The 26,823-nt window shown below is 35.0% G+C and overlaps 1 protein-coding gene across 1 annotated transcript in view; it reads right to left on the bottom strand.

Moving 5' to 3' along the window:
- Window positions 1-26,823, bottom strand: part of VPS8 (VPS8 subunit of CORVET complex) — a 261,129-nt gene that overhangs the window by 100,488 nt on the left and 133,818 nt on the right. The window contains exons 29-36 of the mRNA XM_054585065.1: window positions 25,406-25,525; window positions 24,335-24,391; window positions 20,944-21,026; window positions 20,133-20,217; window positions 19,128-19,226; window positions 13,098-13,187; window positions 10,903-10,949; window positions 1,954-2,101 (exon numbers count right to left, since the gene is read on the bottom strand). Coding sequence (XP_054441040.1) covers window positions 1,954-2,101; window positions 10,903-10,949; window positions 13,098-13,187; window positions 19,128-19,226; window positions 20,133-20,217; window positions 20,944-21,026; window positions 24,335-24,391; window positions 25,406-25,525 — 729 coding nt within the window. The remainder of the gene's footprint in view (window positions 1-1,953; window positions 2,102-10,902; window positions 10,950-13,097; window positions 13,188-19,127; window positions 19,227-20,132; window positions 20,218-20,943; window positions 21,027-24,334; window positions 24,392-25,405; window positions 25,526-26,823) is intronic.

The raw sequence follows: 26,823 nt of genomic DNA, 5'->3' as shown, positions 1-26,823 counted from the left end.
GTAGCCAAAGAATTTTAAAGAAAAAGAATGAGGCAAGAATCTTTTTCAAAGAAGCACTATCTAAACCTATATTAATTAAAGTATATGGTATGGGCATAGAGAACGACTAATAATCAAAGGAAGAGAACAGAATCCACAAACAGATCCATGTACATTTGGAAGTTTGGTGTATGTTACAATGGCATTATAAATCAGTGAGGAAAGGACAATAAAATGCCACATGGACCATTAGCCATCCACATGATAAAAAAAAATATAAATCCCTCTCTTGATCTGTTTACAGAAATAAATTCCAGATGAATTAAGTCTAAATGTAAAAAGCTGACCTATAAAATTCATAAAAGAGGATATCCTTCATGCCTTCAAAATCAAAAGGAAGACTAATACACAAAAAATTAAACATTAAGGGAAAAGACTGATGAATTAAAAAGAAGTCACTAAAAACCAAGTTAAAAGATATGCTATAAGACTGGAAGAAGAAATCAACATATAAAACCAGCCAAGGATTAGAGATCTAGAAACTAAAAAGAACTTCTAGAAATCAGTAAGAGAAGGGCAAAAACTCAGTAGAAAAATGATATGAATAATTCAGAGAAAAGAAAAATCCAAAGGGTCATTAAAATGGAAAGATATTCAATGTCATGTGTAATCAAAGATACCCTTCCCACTGGCAAAAATTAAAAGTCTAAAAATACTAGGAATTAGCAAGGATGTAGAAAAACAGCAAATATCAAACACTGATGATGAAAATAGAAACAAACAGGACATCAGCTTCGCAATATCACTAGAATTAAACTAAACTACTCTGTTGTACAAAGAATTCCACTTCCAGGAATATTACTTAGAAAAACCTGATGGTTAATGTAGCATTGTTTATAAAGGCAAAAGACTGGAAACAATCTGAACATCTATGAATAGGGAAATATATAAACTGTGGCACAGTCATTCAATTATTCATATAGAAAATAATAATAAATAAATAATAATACAAGAATAAACTCTGTGTTTCATATACTCACAACTGTAAACCTACTTTTGCCCCACCTTGTATATAAGAAAAATAAACAACATGGATGGGAAAGATTAACATCCCACCTTCAGTTTGGTGGTGACCTCAGGGAAGAAAGGGGACATGACAAATAAAAGGTGGTTTATTTCTAAAATAAAACAACAACAACAACAAAAAAAACAGCTGAACAACAAATATGTTAAGCCAGTATGGCAAAACATTAACATTTATAAAATTGGCTTGGTGGGTACATATGTATTTGATATTATTTCTGCACATTTCTGTATATTTGAAATACTTCATAATTTAAAAAATTTTAAAGTGTGGGCAGTTCAGGAGGTGGATGCAGAAAATACAGGTTACTGTTTCATGAGTATTGATAGTAAAAGAAAGGAGATATAATGGTAGCTTAGGTTTTAAACAGGGAACATGCTGGCCTCGTAGAGCAGACTAGAATATGTGTGTACGTATATACATTTTCATTTTCATTTGGGAACAAGCGAAAATAAGGGAAGAGAATAAAGGCAATGACTGTGCTAAGGCTATTGAGTCTTACTGAGTCAGTCTTACTGAATAAAAGGACTACATAACCATCAGTGCAAACAAGAACTGGGGTTTTCCCCATTTAATATTTTTACTGTATTCCTTTTTATATGTTTATCAGTTGGTTAAAATGTCTGAGAAGCTTGATTAACAACAATGATGAACACGTGCTGTTTCTGACTGAACTAGAATACAAGTCAGATGAAAGCAGTTTATTGTTACAGCAATGAAAAGCCTGCACTATGGAGTCGGATTGGCAGGATTCAACCTCAGGTGCTACCACTTACTGGCTATGAATTTAGGGAAGTAATTTAATATGTGAGTTGCCCTTTGCTCATTTGTAAAATGGTGAATGATTAGGAAAAGTGTACTCTTGTTATAAAACATGTTATTGGTCTTACCTGGATAGTTTCTTCTAGGCGGTAGCCCTCAAGGACTTGTAATGTCTCTATAACTTGGTTTGGGTTGAACTGACACAACAGCTCAATGAACTGCTCTGTAATACAGGGAGATACCTGCAGCAACTCTTGATTTACATGAATACCTTCCCTGAAAACATAAAAGGCAAAAGAGTAGCATCGTTTAATAACATCTCTAATTAAGGCTATAGAAAGTTCATCATCTTAAAACCAAGGCTACCTTTCAGTCATGAATTAAAAATCTCACTGTTAGTAAGACTATTAGGGTGAACTGTATATTACTTCATAGGTACCCTAAACCAGAGGTCCCCAACCCCCAGGCCTTGCCCAGGTCCCGTGGCCTGTAAGGAACCAGGGCAAGAAGGAAGCTTGTCTGAGCTCCGCCTCCTGTCCCCTCACCCTTCGTGGAAAAAAATAGGTCAACGGTGCCAAAAAGGCTGGGGACCACTGCTCTAAATCACAGTATTTCCCAGTTTACATCGAATAATTAAGGAAATGACATTCAGTGGAGGCTCCAATAAATCATACGGAAAGTTATACTGTTGCTCTAACAAAGACAGATCACCCAATTCAGTTTAAACAATTTGATTCATGTATAAATGTATTTATATGTGTGTGAATATATACATAAATATATAAATATATAACAGAAACACACGCACACACACCCCCTCCCCCATCTCCCAGTCTCAACAGCTGTCTCTCTATCATAGCACCCATCACTCCATGTTGTAATTACTTCTTTATCTGTCTTCTCTAAAAGACTATACACTCTGTGAGGGTAGGTACCAGGTTGTCTTTCTCACTAATGAATTCTCAAAACCTACAACACTGTACTTTTACTGAGCATTGATTTATTATGTGCCAAGACTGTGCTAATTTTGATAGCCATTAAAGTCAGCAGTGGGTATACGGCAAAGCAGGTAGCCGATAGATGACTAACAGAAAGAGCTTTGAGAAATGGATATAACAAATTTTATTTATGGGCAAGAATGATAAGCAACAGTCAGAAATGGATGTAAATTTACTAATGTTACAGTTTACTTATTAAAGTTTTGATTAGGTTGATGTTGCCTAATCATTTCCCAGCAGACACATTATTTCCCTCATAAATAAATGCATCAAAATCTGTTCATTTGGGTGATTTGCTTGGTTTGATGTGTATTCACATCTTCATTATTTGTAGAAGGTTTTGCAAATAAATGTCTGGAAAGAATTAAATACTGTGATTCATCAGCAGATGCTTATGTCTCATCTTAATTTGCTCCACAGCCTTGCATTTATAAGACATATTAACAGAAGTACGATGGAGATAAAATATTAACACTGCCTACAATATGGTGTAAATATCTGAAAAGTACACTGGCTCACTTTAATGTCCAGAAACATTGGCTGGCATTCCCTTTTCTCTTTCATCTAATGTTCTATTGAGCCATAACCTTCATCCTCCCTAGGGAACTACTGCCACGTCCCTAGGTTCATCATGTGCACCTTCTATTTTCTTCATGTAGAGCTTTCTGACAGGATTTATTCCTAGCCATACCTGACTTTGTTGCCCTAGTCCTTGTAATTTTCACCCCCCTATTTTATATATGGTTTCCTCCAGATGAGGGCAGTCCAATTAACTATTTCCAGGCAGCTCAGTTCAGTTCAATGTACATTTACTGAGCATCTATATATTATGTGCCAAGCCTATCCTAATGCTGGGGAAACAATGATGAATTCAACAGTCTTTGCTCTCAAATGTTTATAGCATAGTTGGCCACAAACACTTAATAGATGATTTTCAAGTTATATGATAGGAACACTAAGGTGATGGTTTACATAGCGAATAGTCAGTCACTTAACAAACTCTTGTGTTAAAGACAGTTGTGAAATATTAAAAAAAATTGAAAACTTAATTTTTTAGGATTTATAGCCAATTTGAGAAGATACCGAATTAGCCCATTAGTGAGTATAGGACGCCCCAAACAGCAGAACTTCATCACCCAACTTCTGGTCAAGACAGTATCACAAAGCTCTTAATTTGGGAAAGATTTCCTGTATATAAATATAATTCCTCCTGTAAGTGAAGGCTCTTACTAATAAAAAGAAGTGCCATTTATCATCATTTACAGAAAACAGTAAGTCCTCACTTAAAGAAAAATTCCTTGGCCTGAACTAATCCTTTCTTTTCTTTCAGTAATAACTTTCCTGTCCCATACAATTTGTGCCAATAAAAACCTCCCATTTCGTACAGCTTCATGAGTACCTCTCTATTTACTAGATGGGATGCTCCTGATTCAAAACTGTTTAATAAAGCCAATGAGATCTTTCAATTTACTCAGCTGAAGTTTTGTTCTTTAACAGGGACAAAGACTATAATGACTATTAAGCTATCTACATCTCTCCATGTCCTCTCAACTCCCATTCAGTCACACGCACACACAGTGTGTGTGCACCGAAGGGGTTAAGAATAGGCCTCCCCAAGATATGCTACTTTGGCATGTAGATTATTTTGAGCTGAAGGCAACTGAGACCCTGCAGCCTCAAGAGAAATTTTTACCTTTCCCTTCAAGAATTTAAAGTGGAGCCTTGCCCATGTAAGAGTGATTACCTCATTTCATGGCAGGGCAAATACCTAATTATTGAACATCTGCTCTTCCTGACATCCTGTGAATTACCCTCCTCCCATATGAAGCCCCAGGCGTCTTACTTCATTCCTTAGCTCATAGTGTCACGTAAACTTCATTTCACCTTTCTGTGTCAAACCTGTTGTGCATGTAGGATCTCTGACTCATACATGTAGGGCTCCCATACACACATACACAATTAAATTTGGCTATTTTATCTTGTCAATCTGTCTCATGTAGATTTAATTATTAGACCAGATGAGAGAACCTAGAAGGGTAGAGGAAAATGTCTTCCTCACCAATAAGTGGGTACTATTTAATACTATGTATTTTTGTCAGTTTAGCATTATTTTTAGATTTACATTGCTATGTTTGCCAATATGGTATTTAATTATGCTCATATATCTTAGTGTTTATTTAGCCATCTCTCTCATCCACTTTTTAAAAGTTTTTCTCACTATAGAAATGCTAAAGTTTGTATTTGAGAACTAACTACTTTTTCTTTCACAGTATTTCCTTTAAATGTATTTTCCAAAATGTAATCACTGGATCAAAGCACATGTATAACTTTTATGCTCTCAACACCTGTAGGTAAATGGCTCTCATGGAACTAGGGTGGACAAAGAAAGAAGAAAATATATTTAAGGACAGGAATGACAATGTGTGATGTATCCTATGAACAACAATTGCCTGATTACTTGTCTATTTCCTCCATCAGAATAGAAATTTTATGAAGGGAGGGCTTCATCTTATTCACCATTTTATTTCCTGTGTCTTTCACAGTGCTTAGTACACTGTATTTACTCAGTGAATTGTTCAATGAAATAAATGGGCAGATAATGCCATTTGCTAAGAGAGAAAATAAAGTAGAAAAAACAGGTTTAGATTTAAAAGTGAGAATGAGTTTGATCAATTTCAAACTCTCATAGTAGTTAGCAGATAATAATAGAGTGATAAAGAATTATGAATAAAGAAATGAAATAAATGCATGTAAGCTACTTTCTACCTATCAACCTACCTACCTACCTATCAGGTCTGGAGATTAGGAGATAACGATGCAGTAGAATTTAAAAGATTGAATTTGAGCTGCTGGCAAAATATTGCACTAACCAATATTACCACCAGTATCTGGTGGTAAGCCTGGCTAAACTGATAGGCATTCATTAAAGTATAAATGTTATTTTTATATGTCAAAGCTCATAAACATATATAATGTTCTAATTTTTATTTTTAACTTTGTTATATGTTATTTGAATGCTGTGTCAGTATCTTAAAATGTCTCTTCAAAATTATACATAGAAACATGAACAGATTCAATTTTAATCCAATGTATAACCATTTCCATAATCCGTGTTTTGCTCCTTGGCAAAAACACTCATTCTCTTAGCAATGTTCAATTTTTACTTTATTTTGATTAAAGCCTTAGAAATATAACCCTACATTTTATATGCTCTCTTTTCTACCAAAAAAAAAAAAAAATCATACCATATATTTCAGAGGCTTCCAGGACATTGTTCACAAAGGCTAAATTGACATTACCAAGAAAATCATACTGAGGAAAATACTGTGAATATAAATATACCTGCACACTCTCCTTCTTTCTTATGAAACTTATAGCCTCACAAAAACCATTAGTGTCCTTTCGTATTATCCTTCAAGCATTCTCACTGCACAAAAGACCTGCATCTGGATGTAAATATGTCAGAACTCCTGGGAGAATTTGTGGCTAGCAGGAAGGCACTCAGGGAGTGGGGGTGGGGCGGGGCTTTGTGTAGCATCTGTCCCAAAGAGGGGATTTAGAGGAGGATGCAAATCCTTTCTGTCCTAAACTTTGGCCTCAATTCAGGCAAATAATTTGCTACTGGAGGATTAACTCAAACCTCATCCCCTCAAAACTATCTAATCTTTCCACATACAGATGTCACCAATATCTTTGTAGGTCAATTAATTCTACTGAGGACATTATTTTCATAGCAAGGATAGTTTTAAGAACTTGAATAAAGAAAATAGAAATACAGTATACATAAGAATTCAACTAGATGGTTTATTCCTTTAAAAATGCTGTTGACAAAATAAAAGTCTACCCCCTCAAAAATAACTCAATGAATACATGTAAATGTTAAATCAAAATTGCATAAACTATGTATACACAAGAATGATGATCCTATCAACTCAGGTTTTGGGGCAAGAACAAAAAAAGTAGTATTCTGTTATGACACACCACAGTCCCCATCTCAAAATAACTGTTTTCTTTCATTTTTATCTACTCTCCAGAATGCTTCTATAAGAGTTTCATGGGGAGGATAAACCTGGATGTTTAAAAAAATTCTGTTCACTTAAAAAGAATGAAAAGGGAAGATTGGAAGGCAAAAATAGTCTCAAGTTGTCTGCCAGGGAAAACTGCTAGGCAGGGTCAGTCTATTATTCTTGATGTTCTTTCATCCCTGTTGTGAAAGGAAAGGGGCTTCTGTAATAAATTTGATTAGTTCAAGAGCCTGAAAGTAACCTCACAGGGTGATCTGATCAGAAATTCCTGGGCAGGTCTTGGTGTGTAGTCACGCCCCAGGCCTATAACTTCACATCTTTGAAATGCCACAGTAATCACTCCCAAGGGAGGTGTAACCACCCTCCAGGGAGCACCCAATCTTGTTAAGGATCCTGTAATCCAATCATAGAGATTTCCCCCACCTTGCTTTTTCCCTCTTTCATTTAATCTTCCTTACAGTTTCCTCCTTTATTCCAAAAGCACAGAAAAACATGCACTACCGTCATTCACAGAAGCCTTTGAGATATTGCTTCAAGGCACCTGTCATCAGCTCTGGCTCAAATAAACTCTTATAAAAATTCTCCACAGGTTCGGACATTCTTATATCAACACTAAATGCATTTTTCCATACTGCACTCCCCCTAGTTCCCCACTTCAGTTTTCCCAGTACCTGACAAGATTCGAATCCTTTACTTCAGGTTAATTAACAATCATACCCATTTTTTTTTTTTAAACTGCTGTTCTAACAAGCATACCCATTTTAAAAAGCTAAATTGGGACAAGAAATCAGTCATTCAGAGCCTAATGTAAACTAGCCCACACTACCTGCTTTCTTCTTTCCCTGGAGGTCAATGGGTATTAGAAAGCATTTTTTCATCAGTGAGTACGCTTCATTATATTCATGTTACTTGTGTATTCTCACTGTAAGTGTCATAACAGAGAAATGGACAAAGTAATTTGAGTTTTGATTGGAATTTAAAAAAATCTAGGTATCTAGGAACAATACAACTGAGTATGCTTATGAAGTGGGGAGCCTGAAGAGGTTTGTGTACCCTGCACTCCTTGAAAAGAAGCGAGTAGAGTGGGAGGAGGCGGAGTTTAAAGGACACCAAAGGCAAACTTTCTATAATCAAAACTTTGTCTAAGGCTAGCTCAGGAAGCTACTCTTCCGTACTCCCTCTGCAATCAACCTTCTTAACCTGGGTCCTCTCCCTCAATCCAGAATTCAACGTATCACTAGAGACAGAGTTCAGGACATGCTACCCCAAAATATGGTACCCTGGCATAATGAATATTTTAAACTAAAGGAATTTGAGAAGTGGTGGGTGCAGAAAGGACTCTCTGCCCTTCCTCCTTCACCCCAAAGCAGATATAAAACTTTCATGTGAGTGCTCTCCCTATACCTGGAGGGAAGGAGCACCCTTCTCCATGAAGATGGAGGAGCACTGAGAGGAATCCAAACAGACAGGCCTTGCTCAGTTTCTCCAGTATAACATCCTTAGCTGATATCCTTTGGTCCTGTCACATTTTTCCATGACTTTCTGCTCTTCATGAAACCTAGTAAAACACTTCAGTTTAGCTGCTTCTTCAGGTCTTCATTTCCTTATGTAGGTTCCTGTGTCCTGTAAAACTTTAAGTAAATTTGTATACTTTTCTCTTCTTAATCTGTCTTTTATATAGAGGCCCAGCCAAAAACCTAGATGGGAAGAATGAAAATATATATATTTCCTCCACCCCCTCCTTAACCTTCAATGTAAATATATATAGTATTATATATCTCAATGTAAATATATATAGTATTACATATTTACATTTCAGGTAAAGCAAGCTTTAACGGGTTAATCTGAGAACTAGCATTTAAAATGCTCTTAATAGCCCTGGCAAATGTGGCTCAGTTGGTTGGAGCATTGTCCCGTAACCAAAGGATGGCAGGTTTGATTCCAGGTCAGGGCACAAGCGTCCGTTGCGGGTTCAATCCCTGGTCCAGGCATGTATGGAAAGGCAACCAACTGATGCATTTCTCTCTCCCTTCCTCTCTAAAAGGAATGAAAAAATGTCCTCCAGTGAGGAAGAATGTGTGACAAGTTCATTTACAGTAATTATCCTGGGTTAGGGTTAATTCAGGGAGAGAAAACATACTGAGTAAATGTAAAATTATTTGTGGTTTATTAGCAAACAATTTTTACAGTACTCTTAAAGGGACTTACCTAATTAACATCTTTCAAATCTAGGTGTATGTAATAACAGAGCAAGAGTTTTCATGAGAGACCTCTGAAACTGTTGTGATGTGATGTGTTTATTACCGTGAAGTTTAAGTTAAGGAGTTATTGCAAGATCAGTGCAAATGACTATATACTTATATTACCTAATACTAGTATTTTTTTATTTTAAAAATGTAAGATTTGGTCACTACTGGCTTCTATACTTTGGTTACATGTGAGAAAAGGCCAAGTTCAAAGTTGAACCATTTACATCCTTCCGGCTTGTGTGTCTCCAGGTAAGATGGTCGGGTAAAAGAACTTGGTTAAAATAAATGACCCTAGAAGAGGAGGAGTCAAATCCTAAGAGAATATATCTGACACTGGAGGAAACACAGGGGAGGACACAGAAGGAATTCTGCCATGGGAAAGGGGCACCCAGCCTCCCGAGGAAGGCTGGGAACTGAGGCAGAGTGCTTCCTTCCTCTTCCACTAGCTCAGTTCCCTGGCCTTCTCTCTGTCTCCACCCCAGCTCTTCCCATCATTTTTCCAGCTCTCTTCCTTCCCTCCTAACCATCAACTCCAATTCTACAGTATCTCCACCAGTTAATCCTAAGAGTAGACCAGGCCTCACATCAAACTGGCTCTCAGAGAAATCCAAATGAATAATAGAAACTTTTTTAAAAATTTAATTTCAGTAATATTCTGGGAACAGGGATTTAAAAGATACTTTGAAAAGGTCTTGAACTGGGGTGCAGGAGAAAATGTAGTCAGATTGCTTTTCTAAACATCTGCACATGCACATCTGTATGACTCTAAATTCAAATGTCGCATAGACTCCTTGAGGTTTAAAAGACTGAGATTTCAAAAAAAAATTATTACCACTAACAAAATCACTGACATTTTGATATTTAAAAATAGCACAGAATACTCGACTAACCAAAACTGATATTATAATCACTTAAGTAAATGACTGTTTTCAATGGCTAGTGTACATTATAATACAACTGAAATATTTGCACATCTGATGTGAAAGCTGTTACATCCTGGACTATTACACTTAAGCCAGTGAAGCTTAACTCTAGGTGTACATCGAAAATATCCCCACTCACAGTGACTCTGTGGGCCCAAGCATCTATATATTTCTAAGCTTCTTAATTCTGACACATACACTTCTGGTTAAGAGTAACTGTCTTAGAGGATGTTAAATGTTATTAGCCCTCAACTCCAAATGTACTCCATTTAGTCACAACAAAGTATTAAGATCTCACATCAGAGTTGCTCTGAGTACAAATCCATTACCAATTTCATCATCTTCTTGGGCTAGTTTTCATTGGATGAGTACAATTAAGTAGCACTTGGAAAAAAACATTCAAACTTTCCTTCTTACACTACCAGGAACAGTTATTTAAAATCAAATACTTCAAATGAGAGTTTAAAAGATAAGACACTTAGAAATGGGCTGGGACTAGGTGTACACCTTGAGAAGTAAAACCACTAATCTGCAGCATGGAATAAGGAACAGGAAGGAGTCAAGCTAGGATACAAAGAGGAAGCTACTTTGTTATCAAATCTCTATGAAATATGTCCTTGTGATATGACTTCATTATTTTGTTTGTATTATTTTATTAACTCACCATGTATGCTTATGTTCAAATGAAAAGTATTCCCTCAAGATATAATCTATTTTCAGATTATGTATTTTGTTATAATCTATGTAACTGCTACTCCCACTAATACTAAAAATCAAGAGCTGAGCATACTATTTGGCTATTGTAGGCCAGTTTCTTAACTTCAATTTATTTTCTTTGATTTCTAATCTACGTGTTATGAAAAACTAAAGTTATCAACATACCTTGGGTCAAGAAGACTCCGCAAAAATTTGAAAAGCAAAACCTGGTTCTGGTTAGAAAAACATAAAAAATACAATATTAAAACAAATTCTTCAAACCATGCCATGGTAAAGAATGACTCTAAAATATCCCTTTAAAATGAACATATGCATATGATTATTTCCATTAAACCCTCCATACAGATCTAAGAAATTTTAAGAATCATTTGGAGATCATTTCCTCTCAGAAATTCTAATCACCATCACATATTCATTGCAAAAACAAAAACAAGCAATAACAAAAAAGGCCCTCTTCCGAGACAAACCCCAGTGCAGGTCTAACACAAGGATGCTCGGAATGGCTGCCACTCTGAACTGCTCTGCGGAGAGCGAATTCTGGCGGTACTGACGGGTTTGCACTGCCTCACCTGGTTCTTCCTGTGACAATGGCCTACTGGGAGATAGGTAGGTAGGGTGGGAGCTGGAGGCCCAAATAACAACCACCACCAGAAAAGCTCATGAATTCTCCATTATAATCAACCACAGAAGATATGGCAAACTGCAATATGTTAGCAATTAATATGTAATGAAATCTGAATTCTGTTTCTTCCACTTGTTAGCCATGTGACTTCGTGTAAGTCACTGACTCTTAGCAATTCAGTTTACTTATTTAAAAAAGAACAGCAGTATCTTCTCTGCCTTGTGCCCAGGGCAGAGATGAAAATTAACTAAGATAAACCTTAGAATACTATATAAATATCAATGCTCCTAAGTTCTGAGGAAAGCTAAACAGGAATTATTATAGTTTAGTTTTTCACTTTTTTAACACATTCAAACTTCATCTATAAAAACGATGGGACTCCCAAAATTGAAAAGGATTCGTGTAATTTAGAATATGACATGTTTAATATATTTATCAGTCTTTGATTTTTTAAAATCTTTTCCCTGGTCTATCATTTTGTTTTATTTTACACAACTTTCCTTCTGGTTATAACTTAATATTCTGGCTTATTTGTCATTTCAAGAATTCTGAAAACAATAGGTCAGATGCATATTTCTTGTCATCAAAAGTAAAGGTGCTCTATAAAATGTATGTGGGGTATTCTCTTGCAAAATCAATAAAGCTCTGCAATAAAAAAAAAAAAACAACTTTATTTCTTTAAAAGAAACAGTCCACAATCGAATAGCCATCTTTTTAAAAAAAATCCATGACACTTTCAGCTTTTATATAATTGCCTAATGAATGACATTACATATATTCATTTTACCTGGCTTCCCTGCCTCTAAATATCTTTAGACACTATGGGAAAAAGAAAATCCTGCAATAGATAATCTTACCTTTTAAACAACAATAACAACACTATAGGCGAGATTCACCAGAATAGCTGACTTTCTTTTTTTTAATTTATTGATTTTTTTTTTTTTAAGAGAGAGAAAGAGGGAGAGAGGGAGAGAGGGAGGGAAGGTGTGAGGGGACGGGGAGAAACATCAATTTGCTATTCCCCTTATTTATGCATTCATTGGTTGCTTCTAGTGTGTGCCCTTGACCGAAGGTTGAACCAGAACCTTGGCCTATCAGGATGAAGCTGTAACCAACTGAGTTACCAGGCCAGGGCGGAATTGCTGACTTTTAAAGGGGGTAAGAAGCTTTGTTGGTTGAGAGCAGTTTCAGAACTGCTCTCTTCACTAGAATGGACTGGAGGACCCTCCATGTACTTCCTCAGTCTCCTAGGCAGTGCTCTATTATCATTGAAGTCAATCTATTCTACAATCACCTTCTGGCTTGTCTTCTTCTTTTAACACAGGGATACATTTATAAATTTTTGTACCCTCAGTACTTAATGTTTTTGGCCCACAACAGGCACATAAAAAAAAAAACAACTGTACATAAACTATAGTTCCTACAGTAAAAGAAAATTGGGGGAGGGGTAGGGAACGGATCATCTGTGTATTGCAATTTCTAGAATAGGGATGGATAATAGTTTCAAAAATGTTTCTGTGATGTTAATATTTGTTATGTCCAAAGAGGAACATGTGCATTTCCAGATGCAGAGGTCATTACACAACTGTTCCCAAACATACACGTGTGTGTATAGAAACTACTATTAAATGGCAACTATTACTTGAAGAAATTACTACAATCAAAAGTTCTTAGGTGCATATTCAATACTTGTCTCCCTACTAGATGTTTCTTCCCAATATACATTTGCAATATTTACCTGAAGTTTTTCAATGACTGTTTCAATCTGTTCAGAAAAGTGAGTAGCAACTAGCTCTGCAGCTTTACAAGGCTTCAGAGACACAAGTTCCTACAGCAAAAGAAAAAGATAAAAAATCATTTTGTTAAATCTTGAATGTTAATTTAAACAGAATCCCCACAGATGTGAAGCATGATCACCTGCCTCAATATTTTGGTGAACTTCTACACTGTATTTCAGGAGTCTCTGACGTAAGGCCTCAATTTAAAGGAACATTGTAATTAAGCAAAATTAAAAATGTGCCATGTAAAAAATCAGAACTTGATATAACAGGTAATTCAGAATTCTTAGAAAATGAAAGCACTAAACTCTGGATTTAGGCCATGATATCTGCAAGATGAACAGAAGGAACAAAAGCTCTTCAAATTCCCTGTCTGAATTTTATGCTTGAGATTAAAGTAATAACTTAAAAGAAATTTAAAAAGAAAGGATATCTGCAATTTCTCTGGCTAAGAATTCCAAAACTTCAGATGACTAATAGATTTTGAAACTGTAAGTATCTGAAGAAATCAACTTAAGGTCATTAAGTCTTAAATGAGACTAAGAAGGACCGCTGCTAATTAACCACTGTTAACACCTGTTTCTGTCAAATCTAAGACTTTTCATTTGCCCTCACCTTAAGCTTTCCTAGACACTGCTGGCTATCTTCTTCTTTGAACTCTTTTTTCCCTTGGTTTCAGTGACCTACTATTCCACCCTTTTTACTGCATGTTACATGGCGAAAAGGGAAAGACCAACTACAGATCACATACATAATATACTGTCAAATAAAAATTATGCAAGTTAGTGTGACTGTAATATTCATGATATATCTAATTATTTTGTTAGTATTTGTATACTAATAATAATGAGGTGACACAAATAACTATAGTTTATACTACTTTTATATAACATCCCAAAACAGAGAAGGCAGAACTAATCAATATCACAAATGAAAAAGATGATATTACTACTGATCTGCAGACATTAAATAGATCAGTGATTTGGTAGACTGGGACAGGCAGGTGAAGGGAAAGGATTAAGGATCTATACATAGTGATCTTTAAATAAATGTGAAGTGTTTTACGCCTTAAGCTAGGTTGTTTCTTTACTGTCTATATATGTTTTGATTAATTAAAGAATAAAAAAGAACTAACCTAAAAAAAGAACTTTAAAATTTAGACAAAATAGATAAATTCCTAGAAAAAATATAATTTAATAAACTGACTTAATAGAAAACCTGCATTGAAGAGCCAAAAATCTTTCCATATGGAAACCTCCAGGCTCAAACAGACTCATTTATAACTTCTAGTTAAGTTATTTAAGGAAGAAAAATTCCAATATTAATTAACCTCTTATAGAGAATTAAAAAAAGGAAATTTCTTCAGCTTATTGTATGAGGCTAGCAAAATCTTGATATCTAAACCCAATTTAAGAAAGGAAAGGAGAATTATAGATCTTAATTATGAACATTGATACAGACATCCTAAATAAAAACAAAATTCAACAATATATAAAAAGGATAGTATATCAGGATCAAGTTGCAATTATCCTCAGAATTTAAGGCTGGTTTAATATCCTTAACCAGGATAATGGATATATTATGGGAGGCAGGGGGAACTAGAAAAAGGAAAGGACACATAGGCAGTCTGGGGACCAAAAATAAGTCTATTTTTGATCTGGGCCTCCGATGTTTGCTTTTTAATTTTTTACAAAACTGCACATTTGTCTTACGCACTTTTTGGGATGCTTTTTATACTTCCAAATAAGAAACTATTTTATTTTAACATTTACCACAAAAATTGGATAAAGGAGAAAAGGTGATAAAATTTTTTCATGAAAAAACTATTAATATACTAGAAATAGAAAACTTCCATAAAAATCCTTGCAGTCCATATTGTACTTATATTAGAAGTGAAAAAATAATAGGAGTATTGCTATGCTAAAAATACAAAGTTGTGACAGTAACTCAAAGGATGGAAAATCTCTAGAGAAAATTACAAAACTTCATAGAAAAATTTTGAGTAAAGGGTCATATCATATGGTCATAGATTGAAGATTCAATATTGTGAAGATGTCAATTACATTCAAAATAACTGACAGACTTATTGTAATCCCTGTCAGAATCATAAGATTAAAAAATATTTTTTGGTGGAATGTGACAAGCTGATTCCAAAATATATTTGGAAGTATAAAAGGTCAAGAATAACCAATACTCTTTTAAAGATATCAAGGTTTATTATAAAGCAACAATATTTAAAATGCCTGTGAGGTACTGATGCAGAGACAAGACAATAAACCAAGGAAACAAAGTGGGCCCAGAAAAGCAGACCAAACATACAAATCCTTGAGATACTTATGACAAAGTAGCACAGCTTAGCAATGGGGAAAGGCAACTTTTAAAATAACTGCTGGGAAAATTGGGCACTCATACTTTAACAAATAAACTGGACCCCCACTGCATACCATATACAAAACTGGTTTCAGGTGAACCTAAGATTAACGATGAAGGGAAAAAAAACAAGAAAGCTTTTAGACAAAAATATGGAGGACTGTAGAAGGAAAAAATTATTCTGACTACTTAAAAAAAAAAAAAAAAAAAAAAACTTTTCTTAAAAAGAACCATAGGAAAAAAAGCCATGGAGTGGGAGTACGTATTCACAACACGTACCACTGAAAAATACTACTATGCAAGATACATAAAGAGCTCCTACAAATCATTAAGTACAGGAGACATTCTAATAAAAAAATGGGCAAGACTTGAACTGGCACATTACATAAAGGAAATGTAAATGGCCAATAAACATGAAAAGTCTATCAATCTCATTAGTAACTAAGGATATGTAAATTTAAAACATTAAAATATCATTACACATCCACTAGATCTGCAATATTTTGAAGTTTAGCAAGGATATAGAGCCGATGAAAAATCTCATTCAAAGTTGGCATCTGGTGAAGACTTATATCCTAATTAACTGGCAATTATAAGACCCTATTGCAGAGATTATCAAATGTTACCATGCCTCAAAAGCACCTGGAGGGGTTATTAAAACATACTGCTGGGTCCCACTCCCAGAGTTTATGATCCAGTAGGTCTGAGGTGAAGACTAAACCTGCATTTCTGTCAAGTTCTCAGCTGATGCTATAATGCTGACTGGGGATCAAACTGAGAACCACTGCCCTAGAGCACCGACTAGCAACTGGTGTGCCGCAAGAATTTTTAAAACATGCAGTACCTGACTATTTAGTCAGGGGCACTGACCTCTTTTCCCTTAGACTGTCAAATAAAAAATGACAAGAGCCAATACAACAATAGCTGTGTGGTATGATGAATCAAAATTATGTCTATTTTTTGCCCGATTGGCCAAAAATATCGCATACTTTTGGTGTGCCACAGAACGTTAGTAAATAGTTTGTGGGCATTGAGATGAAAAAGGGTGAAAATTGCTACCCTAGAGAAATGCATGTGGCTGTCCTCAGATGCATATATAAGGGTGATTCAAGGTGGACTATTTTTAATAGTTGAAAACTAGAAAATACTAAAATGTCCACTAACGGTAGAATAGACAAACTACAATATTCTTGTAAAATGAAATATCATATAGCAATAAAAATGAACCACAGCTACATGTAACAAAAAGTATAAACTTCTCAAAATATTGAGGAAAAAAGAAAATACAAAGTATAATTTCATTTGCATAAAGTTCAGAAAAATATAAGCTCTTAGGGATGTGGCATATGCAGTCACAGAATGAAAGAAAGGCAAGAAAATATCAGGGAGCTAAAACCAGGATAATGGATATATTATGGGAGGCAGGGGGAACTAGGATAAAGAAAGGACACATATTCAGTCTGGGGACCAAAAATAAGTCCATTTTTGATCTGGGCCTCAGATGTTTGCTTTTTAATTTTTTACAAAACTGCACATTTGTCTTACGCACTTTTTGGTATGCTTTTTATACTTCCAAATAAGAAACTATTTTATTTTAAAATCTAATGAGCCCTGGTTGGGTGGCTCTGTTTGCTGGAGCATCATCCCATACACCAAAAGGCTGCAGGTTCGACCCTTGGTCTGGGCGCATGGGGGAAGCAATGGATCACTGTTTCACTCTCACACCAATGTTCCTCTCTCTCCCTTCCTCTCTTTCTAAAGTCAATAAAAACCTATCCTCAAGTGAGGACTGAAAAAAACCTAATGAAACATGTTTTGTTCTTATTGGAAAAACCAACTAAACTAAAGATTCTTTACCTGTAATCCATAAACCCAATCTAAAAATCACTTTTAGGAGGTCTGTGGATCCTTGAAATTGCACACAAAATTAGGTATCTGTACACATGCACAGGTCCAAATATTTCATTAGATTCTCAAAAGCGGTCTATAACCTCAGAAGTGTTAAGAACCACTAGTCTATACACTGTATAACATTGTCGGATAACTTTATTATGGGGACTTTTACTTCTACATATTTAATGTTGATTTTATTTATATTACTGAAGCCACATAAGCCATTCAACAAAAATATATATTTGAAATTGTGGCCTTAAGAGATATTAAAAAGTTCAAGGTGTAAAAAATGTGCAGATGTTGGAAAAAGTCAGCAGAAATAATTGTTGTGCAGCAAAAATACTTCTTGCTTCTTCAGTATGAGTTTTCTGCTGAGTAATTTGTTTGCTCATTGATTAGTTCATCACGTTTCATATTATGCAGAGACATAGCTTCATTTTTGGATGTCTGGAGTCCATGTGCTCAAACCACTGCATAATGCAGATTAAGTGAAATAAAGAATGAGCCATAATGTAACTATGGAGACTAAAAGGGGATGATGAAAGGAACAAGAATACAAAATGATTAAAGGAAAAAAGATATAATTCAAAGTAGGAGAAGGTTTTCTTGGGTTCTTTCATCAAGATATATTCATCTTGTTGTTAGCAGGAATATCATAACATTAAATAACATATATATGTTCTCAATCCTATAGATGAAAGTGTGGAAATTACTTCAGACCACACATCTGATGACTGGACGTCTTTCACACCAGATGTTTCACATAAGATGTGTTCACATTTCTGATCTTTCTAAATTTTACAACCATCAGGATGTGAACAAAGTATTCACATCACACGCAATGTTTTTTCAGAGTTTCAGATGTCATCCTTTCTTATCATTTTTTACATGTATAAAAAACTTTAAAACATGTTGACTAATCATATCTTTCACTTCATTTCTAAACCTATCACCCGAAGTTACCTCATTACCTGGTCCATGCCACAAGGAAGAGGAAGACACTTGGTAGATTTAAATGTTATTTGCAAAACTAGGATTGCCTTGGCATCTTTTGTTATTGCTTTTTTTTTCAACAATCAGTGACTCATAAAAAAGAATAAATGTCAACAAACCCGCCAGCTCTGTTGGTTTCTGAGGTATACTCTATGTTATGAACCTAAGGACACTGAAGGGAGGAGGGATTTGTGAGCCCCTTTTCGGAAGGGATTCTGATCCTATGTTCATCACACATTATTAGCCTCTCCATTTATAAGCACATTTTTAAAAAAGAACTTGTTTCAATGTCCACTCTTGCATTCGTGTAAAACAGTATGCATACAGAAAACCAGAACTGTCCTGTTACATAAGGAAGCGAAATATATCAGAGAGAAAAACTCGCTGCAATAATGTTTCTAAAATTGCACTGGATGATTGGGTGAAATGGTTCTTACTGTGTATTAGAGAAAAAGACCAGGAATATTTTCAGAATCATTCTAAGAACATTATAGACCACTAATATTCCAGTTTCTCAACCAGCTGATTGAGCATGGGTTATTTTCAGAAGTCGTGATATAATAAATTGTATGTGACAAAGACTTTATGAATACAAATATGAGATGGAATAAAGATGCTCATTTGCAAGTAAGTCAAGTTAATAATATGACACCTGCCATTGCTTTGTTAGCATAAACTTAATTTGGGAGATAGCCATAAAGTGGGGAGGTTTAAAAGTTTTGCTGAATTAGCACCTCAATGTGATCCATTGCTTTCTGCCATACAGACTGCTTCTCCTCTGCGCTGTGTCCAGGAATGGATAAGATATTGTGAATGTAGTTAAAGACTTCTTCCTGAGGAGCACAAGACAATATAATTTATTCGTCCATCTACTCATTCATTCATTCATTCACTCACTCACTCAAGTAATGTTTACCCACTATTTACTATCTGTACTAGTCTTGGTAAATATCTATTATCTGGATATGAAAAACCATTTGGAGATATTTAACTGATAAAAACCTGACATTAAAGAGAAAGAGTAATTGTTTAAAATTTAGGGTGGACTCTTAAAAGTTGCAGATCTGTTCCAATTAATACTGGCCTCAATTTCATTTACATAATGAGGGAATATCATACTTTCATCTTTGGTGGTCCCTGTCCACATTCCCAATTTCATCTCAAATCACTCTTGCCCTTGTCTATTATGTTCCACTCACACTGATCCTCGCTTCATTTATGCGATCTCTATTCAGTTCCTTGAACACGTCAAAAATTTTCCCCACCTCAGGGCCTTTGCATATGCTTCCCTATCTTGGAACACTTTTCTGTTGGCTGTTTGCTTGACTGGCTTCTTCTCAAATTCCAACACCAGTTTATGTATCACTTCTTCTGAGATTCCTTCCCTGATTGCTGTATGTAAGTTAAGTTTCCCATTATCCACTGAAGTTGCACCTAATTTCTCTTCTCTTGTATACATGAAAATCTGTTATTATATATTTGGTTTCTTACTGTCAGTCTCCATCACTAAACTATAAGTTTTAAAATTGCAAGAAGTATATCTGTTTTAATTATCAATGTATATTTGGTTAATAGCAGGCACTCAATAAAAAGTTACTGAATAAATGAAAACCTGAATCTGCAAACATATGTCCAAATATTTCTACTGAATAGTTATACCTACTGAATAGCTATTTCTACTCATCATGTGGTTGGAAGGAAAATGGTAAGAAAAAAGGGTAAGCAGTCTCTTAACTCACCTCTCTTAGTGGGTCACGTAAGTAACAGTCAATAATTTTGTCATATTGGTGTTCTCGTTCATACATAAACTCACAAATTTGATAGCTAGAACATGAAAGGAAAAAGTTCAGTGTACCAAACAAGCAAGTGATTATTAGCTTATAGTTTCAAGAAGTTTTCTCAGGCACAGAGGTTAGTATTAAGAAAAATAGAGTGAACATTATTTCTACTGTTAAATGAAGTTTTAGTATCTAAGGGAATATTGTCTGCCACTCCACTGAATGTAGGTTTAATATGCTGCTGAATACTATGTTTATAAGAAATTTCAAAACTGGATACAAAATAAGTGTTAAAGCAACATGTGCCAGAAAACAATTAATACATTAGACATCAATATGAAATTTCTCTGTTCAGAATTAAATCTTTCAAGTAAAATATTCAAAAACTGAATAAACAGTAATGCTGATATATTGCATTTTATTTGCTATGTTCAATTCTGCATTATTTATAGTATATAAATAACTATCAAAATCTATAAAATAGCATGGAAACTGTAAGTAAAAAAATAACTAAAATAATAGATCATAAGAATATTATTTCATTTTTATACTAAAACAAATGTACAAACACTTCAAATTTACTCACTGTTAATTTCTTTAAACTTCACTAATTTCTAGACTTAACAAGCACAAACTCACACTTAGATTTTTTGTTATTTGCATAACTTTTCTGAATTTAAAAAAATGACAATGCATCAATAAACTTGACTTCAAGTTATGGAAATGTAATTTAACAGTTGTATTAACAAATATGTGACTTCAAACCACTTACAATTCTGCTTTTTCTGCCATACGGATGAGCCGACCTTCTTCAAATTGAACTATGCCTCCAGCCTGCAGCAATTCTAAAAGGACCTGAGCATTTAAAATAAATGAGCAAAAAAGCTTTGGCATCTACTTTTATTTACTAGCTCTTTTAAGAGTTCATTCGGCCACACAAACCATAATATTTTTCTTTTGTCCTATTACTTGCTGATGTTTTGGCTTGGCTTTCACATATATAATGGGTTAGACTGCCATTATAATGTTGATCATCTTGTATTTAAGTCTCATAAATAGATTAATTGCTCTATTTTTCAAATGTGGAAGGAATGATAGTGTTTCTAAATAAAGCCTTTTTAGAATGCCTAACTGATCCTCCACTTAGCTAAAAATATCCATATATATTCTTTCAAAAAGTGAATTTTCATCTTGAGTTTTTATGTCTTTATAGTTCTTATGGTTCTTTGTGTCTTATGGTCAACAGGTAGTATCCATGTCTACCTGCTATTTTTTCTAATGAAACATTGGTGTTTTTCATAGTAACATTATTCACAAGAGCCAAAGGGTGGAAACAACCCAAACATCCATTAATGGATGAATGGGTAAACAAAATGTGGTATAAACATATAATGGAATATTATTCAGCCCTAAGAAGGAATGAAATTCTGATATATGCTACGATACAGACAAAACCTTAAAAATATTATGTTAAGTGAAATAAGCCAGACACATACACACACACACACACACACAAATATACTGTATGACTTCACTTAAGTGCCTAAAGTAGTCAAATTCACAGAGATAGAAGGAGGGATGGTGGCTGCCAGGGGTAATGGGAAGTTGTTATTTAATGGGTACAGAGCTTCAGTTTGGGAAGATAAAATTTTGGAGACAGATGGTGGCGATGGTTGCACAACAATAATAATAAACTTAATGCGAATTAATTGTATACTTAAAATGGTTAAAATAACAAATTTTATGGTATATATGTTTTACTACAATAAAAAACAAACACTGTGGTTCATATAAATAACTTTACCGCACTAAGTAGCTGAATATAAAAGGTGACTAGGATGTTGTGATAGATTCATCAATATTTGTAAATAAATGTCAAAATACAGTGGAATCACTACATGGTCATTAAGGCAAAATGAGAAAGCTCTCTCTTGTTATTTAAGTTCAAGAGCCAGAGTAACATGACCCTTCTCAGAACTCTCATTTAACAAAGCATTTTTCTAACATAAGAAATTGATTACTTTCATGTTAAAAAAAAAAAAAGTCAGACAAGAAATAAAAGCTATCCAAACTTTACATTTCAGAACCCTAATTTAATCCATTTAGAATGTTATAATGTACTGTTATGTAGAATTATGGAGTCAACTCCATCTGCTGGAAGCCTCAATCTGGAATAACATGATAGAAATGCCATTGCTGGAGCCAGTCTACCAACCCATTAGAACTGAGTGTTACATTTTCAGGCATTTTGCAAGTCAGCTGTTAAACAGGGACATTGTTAAAAATTAAATGATATATACTTAAAATTAGATAAATTAAAAACAAAAGTGATTAATACTCAAAACTCACCACTTACAAATTATTTTACTATGTATGCTCCTGGGATTAGTACTGTAACTGTAGCTGCCTGGGGAACAGTACCTAAGGGTGCTGGACTCTGCATCTCTTCCCAACTCTGTGCTGAGTGACGTGTGGACAGGCCGAAACAGTGGGAGTACTGACACCACGGCAAATTTTGTAAATCAGTGCTTTTTACATTTTTAAAGGGTTGTAAAACAAACAAAGAAGAATATGTGACAGAGACCATATGTGGCCCACAAAGCTTAAATTGTTTACTCTTTGGCTCTTTACAGAAAGTTTGCCAATCCTTGGTTATGAAAGTGACGGAGATAATTAAACTTAAAAGTGTGAATGCCATAGTCATTACACTGTGAATATCACACAAAAATAAGGAAATTTTTTTAGCATTCAAAAACTGTTATCTGATGCAGCAAAGAAGTCACTTTCTTGATGAATGAGTGAAGTTCTGACATGCTTTCATTGTTGCACTTTCATCTTATTTATCTACATTAATGAAAATAGCAACCAACGAATTCCTATTAAAACTACATCTGAGGAGCCAGTTGGTAACTTTTATAAGCATTCCACTGAAAAATACCAAAAAAGGTTGCATAAACAAGTTTTGACATATAACAAATTGTACAAGGGAAAGGGTGCTGGATTAGAAGGGAAGGAATTGCGTTCTAATCATAGTTGTGACCTTGAACAACTTACTTTATCAGTTTTCTATACTTCTAAAATGAATAGAAAAGAGGTTAGATAATCTCCAAGGGCTATTGCCCCAAAATAGAATATTGCTATACAATGATTACTTTTCAAGGTTTGGCTTTGACATTTAGATTTTATTTTTTATTTCTGTTTAATTTAGTTATTTATATAAAAAGATTTTATCAATTTTTATAGCAACATCATGCATAACATGGCCCACTCTTCCTGTCAGTAGAGAAACAGGGGCAAAATGAGGGGTCCACATTACTATTTGTATTCAATATAATTTAAGAGAGAACCAAAACTTCAGCAGCTGTTCTCTTCCCTGAGGCAGTCTTCAGCAGGCACTGGGCCACCGCTGTGCAGAGAAAGGGGTCACTTGCTATCCCATGTCTTTTATCTGAGTCTCAACCTCCAAGCTGTGCACTATTACCATAAAAATTCAGCAAAGCTTTATCAAAGTGCTTCATTTTTATAGCTTACCTCACAAAAGACTGTTGATCAGTTTTAACTAGGTTGACTCTCTTAGTGCTCACAATTACAATGGGTAAACTTTTTAAAGAATCCTATTCTTAGAAGGGACCCAAGAGAAAGTAACTTCAGTAGAAAGAAGTGGTAATCAACAGTTAGCATGTCACAGCAATTAGTGGAAAGACAGATGGATCCTAGTCTCCAGAAAAGGTTGGCCCTGACGCAGTGGGGCTCGAGGGCACTCCCACACGCTGAGTGTTACCACTCAGTCTCCTGTAGTCTTTCTGGGTAAGGCCATAGCAGCTGGGAGTGTTATCACATTAATAACACTAGTGGAAAGTAGGATACAACAGGTGCCAACTGTTGCTGCTTACGGAGAAAGATGAAGTATTCTCTTTGATATCATGTTGAATGTAATACAGGTCCAGTCTGACTAGGAATTTAGTGTGATATAAGCTCCTAATATATGTACTCCTAACAACCACCCACACCATTTTCTGGTTGCCACTACCTAGCTTAGTATTAGGGTTTGGCACAAGTCATTTCCCTCTTATGGCTCATGAGTTCTAGCATAGAAGGGTACTTTCTGGCTTATTCTGTCTTCTTTCCCACTCTTTACCACAAAGAGTTCTGGGATTTCATACCTGCTGTCTTTCAGAGTGTCGGGAATCGTCATCAGGACTACAGAGGAATTCAAGGACCTGGTCAAAGAAAAGGGATTTTTTTTATTGGATACCAGCATGCACGCTATCATATTATCAATGAAAACAGCAACTATCCTTTCTATCTCACCAATTCACTCACACTTGGCCACTAAACAAATACCATAGGTATACGGTATCTTCCCAGCCTAGTTCATGGCACAGGAGGTTCAGGTATGCTATTGTTTAATATGTACCTAACATACATTCCCTTACTGCTTAGAAACCTGACTAGAAGGCAGCAGCATCTTTATACTTTACGTTTAAGATCCCTGACACCATGGGCCAAGGAAAGCATGAACTTTGGAATCAGGCCACTTAAATTTGAATTCTAACCTTATCAACACTTAATAGTAACATATTGCTAATAATAACACTTATTAAATATAACCTTGGATGACTGATTTAACCTCTCCAGGCTTTAGTTTCCTCATCTGCAAAATGGGGTAACAACTACATCAATTTCAGAACTATCAGGAGTACTGAGTTAATAAACACATATAAAAGTTTGGAACAGAGCCTGCCACTAGCAATAAATGCTAGTTATTATTAGCATCTATCTGCAGATTTTAAAAAAAGTATTTTCATTGCCATGGGCAGATACACAGAAGCTATTTAAATAATCTTCCCTCCAGATGATCAACATAATATTCTTACTACCCGTGAGGTGGGTAATTCTTAGATTGGCAAATTCTTGAGCAAAGAAATCTAGGCAATTTGGAGCAACAGAGTAATTGAGAGGACAGAATCTCTATAAATTAATCTCCACAAACCACATTCCCATCATACCAAGCTACTAGGCAAAGTCGTAGAACAAAGGCACACTGACCCAGACACACCATTAAAAAAAAACAGAACTGAATTAGATCCAAAATGAAACCAGAACAGGCTTCTCTCTGCTAAGACACTTATCCAATTGGCTATTATATTTAGCAACTATGTAACCCAGTGAACTTTTCTATTAACAGTAATAGAATAAAAACTATTCTAGCTCTCATTGTTAAAGACACTCACCTGGTCAAAGAGGGTTCTGTTTACAAACAAGGTATTGTCAGGCTTTGCAAGCTGCCGGGCAAGGAATGTAAAGAGGCACCCTACTTGTGAGGGAGTAAAATCTGAATTCTCCACCATAACCTGATGAGCAAAAGAAACCATTTATTCAATACACCATCTAGTCTGACACACAAAATATACAATTAAAGGGGTGTGGGAGTGTCATTACTGACAAATTTGTGGATTACCTCATCCACAAATCAATGAAATGGATGAATTCTCCTTGTCTATAAGCAGTTTCTTTAACAAATGGTTTTGCATAGTGGGCTTTTTACAACCACACACTGTTATCAAATCATAATCATTCCTCTGCTTTAAGTGAGCTCTCCTCTCCTGAGAACGTACTATGTGTAAAATGTTATGGAAGATGTCTTCAAGGAAGTGATAAATGAGAAAGCAATGTGAGACAGGTAAACAATTCTTAAATAAAAGGTGTCATATCATCAGCACTATTATAAAGAAACATGACTACAGAAGCACAGTGGGGAAAAATTGGCTCAAGTGGTTGGAGAGGGAATAGAAAAGAAATAAGTGAAGTCGCTTTTAAATTGCACTTTCAGGTCCATGTATAACTTGTGATGGGAAAAATGTCAGAGAGTGCAATACAATCAGAGAGAACAGTGTGAGCAAGAGCAGAAACACAGTAAAATATAAGATTATTTGGAGAAACTATGTGTTCCATTAGAATGCAGCAGCATGCATGAGGAGGAAGGAGAAATTAGAAAGAAAAGATTTGGCCTCAAATGTCATTCTAAAAAAATCTAGAATTTATTCCATAGAAAACTGGGATGCTACTAAAGGTGATCAACAAGGATAGTTGATTATGATCAATGAAGAAATCAAAGGGGAAATAAAAAAATACCTTGAGACAGATGAAAATGGAAATACAACATTACAAATCTATGGGATGCAGCAGAGCAAAAGCAGTCCCAACAGGGAAGTTCATAGCAATAGAGCCTACGTCAAGAAACAAGAAAAGTCTCAAATAAATAATCTAACTTCACACCTAAAGAAACTGGAAAAAGAACAAAGCCCAAAGTTGGCAGAAGTAATGAAATAAAGATAAGAACAGAAATAAATGAAATAGAGACCAAAAATTTAAGACAAAATAGTCAATGAAACTAAGAGCTGGTTCTTTGAAAACCTTTTTAGCTAGACTCATCAAGAAAAAAAGAGAGGGCTCAAATAAATAAAATCAGAAATGAAAGAGGAGAGGTTAACAATACATACAACAAAAATACAAAGGATCATTACAGGCTAATATGAACAATTGTATGTCAACAAACTGGACAACCTGGAAAAATGGATAAATTCCTAGAAATATACAAACTTTCAAAACTGAATCATGAAGAAATAGAAAACATGAATACACTGATTAC

Source organism: Pteronotus mesoamericanus, unplaced genomic scaffold (assembly GCF_021234165.1).
Source record: "Pteronotus mesoamericanus isolate MK-2021 breed Mesoamerican mustached bat unplaced genomic scaffold, CSHL_Meso_final contig_82, whole genome shotgun sequence".
Lineage (NCBI taxonomy): Eukaryota > Metazoa > Chordata > Mammalia > Chiroptera > Mormoopidae > Pteronotus > Pteronotus mesoamericanus.
This window is presented reverse-complemented; position numbering and strand designations above follow the sequence as displayed.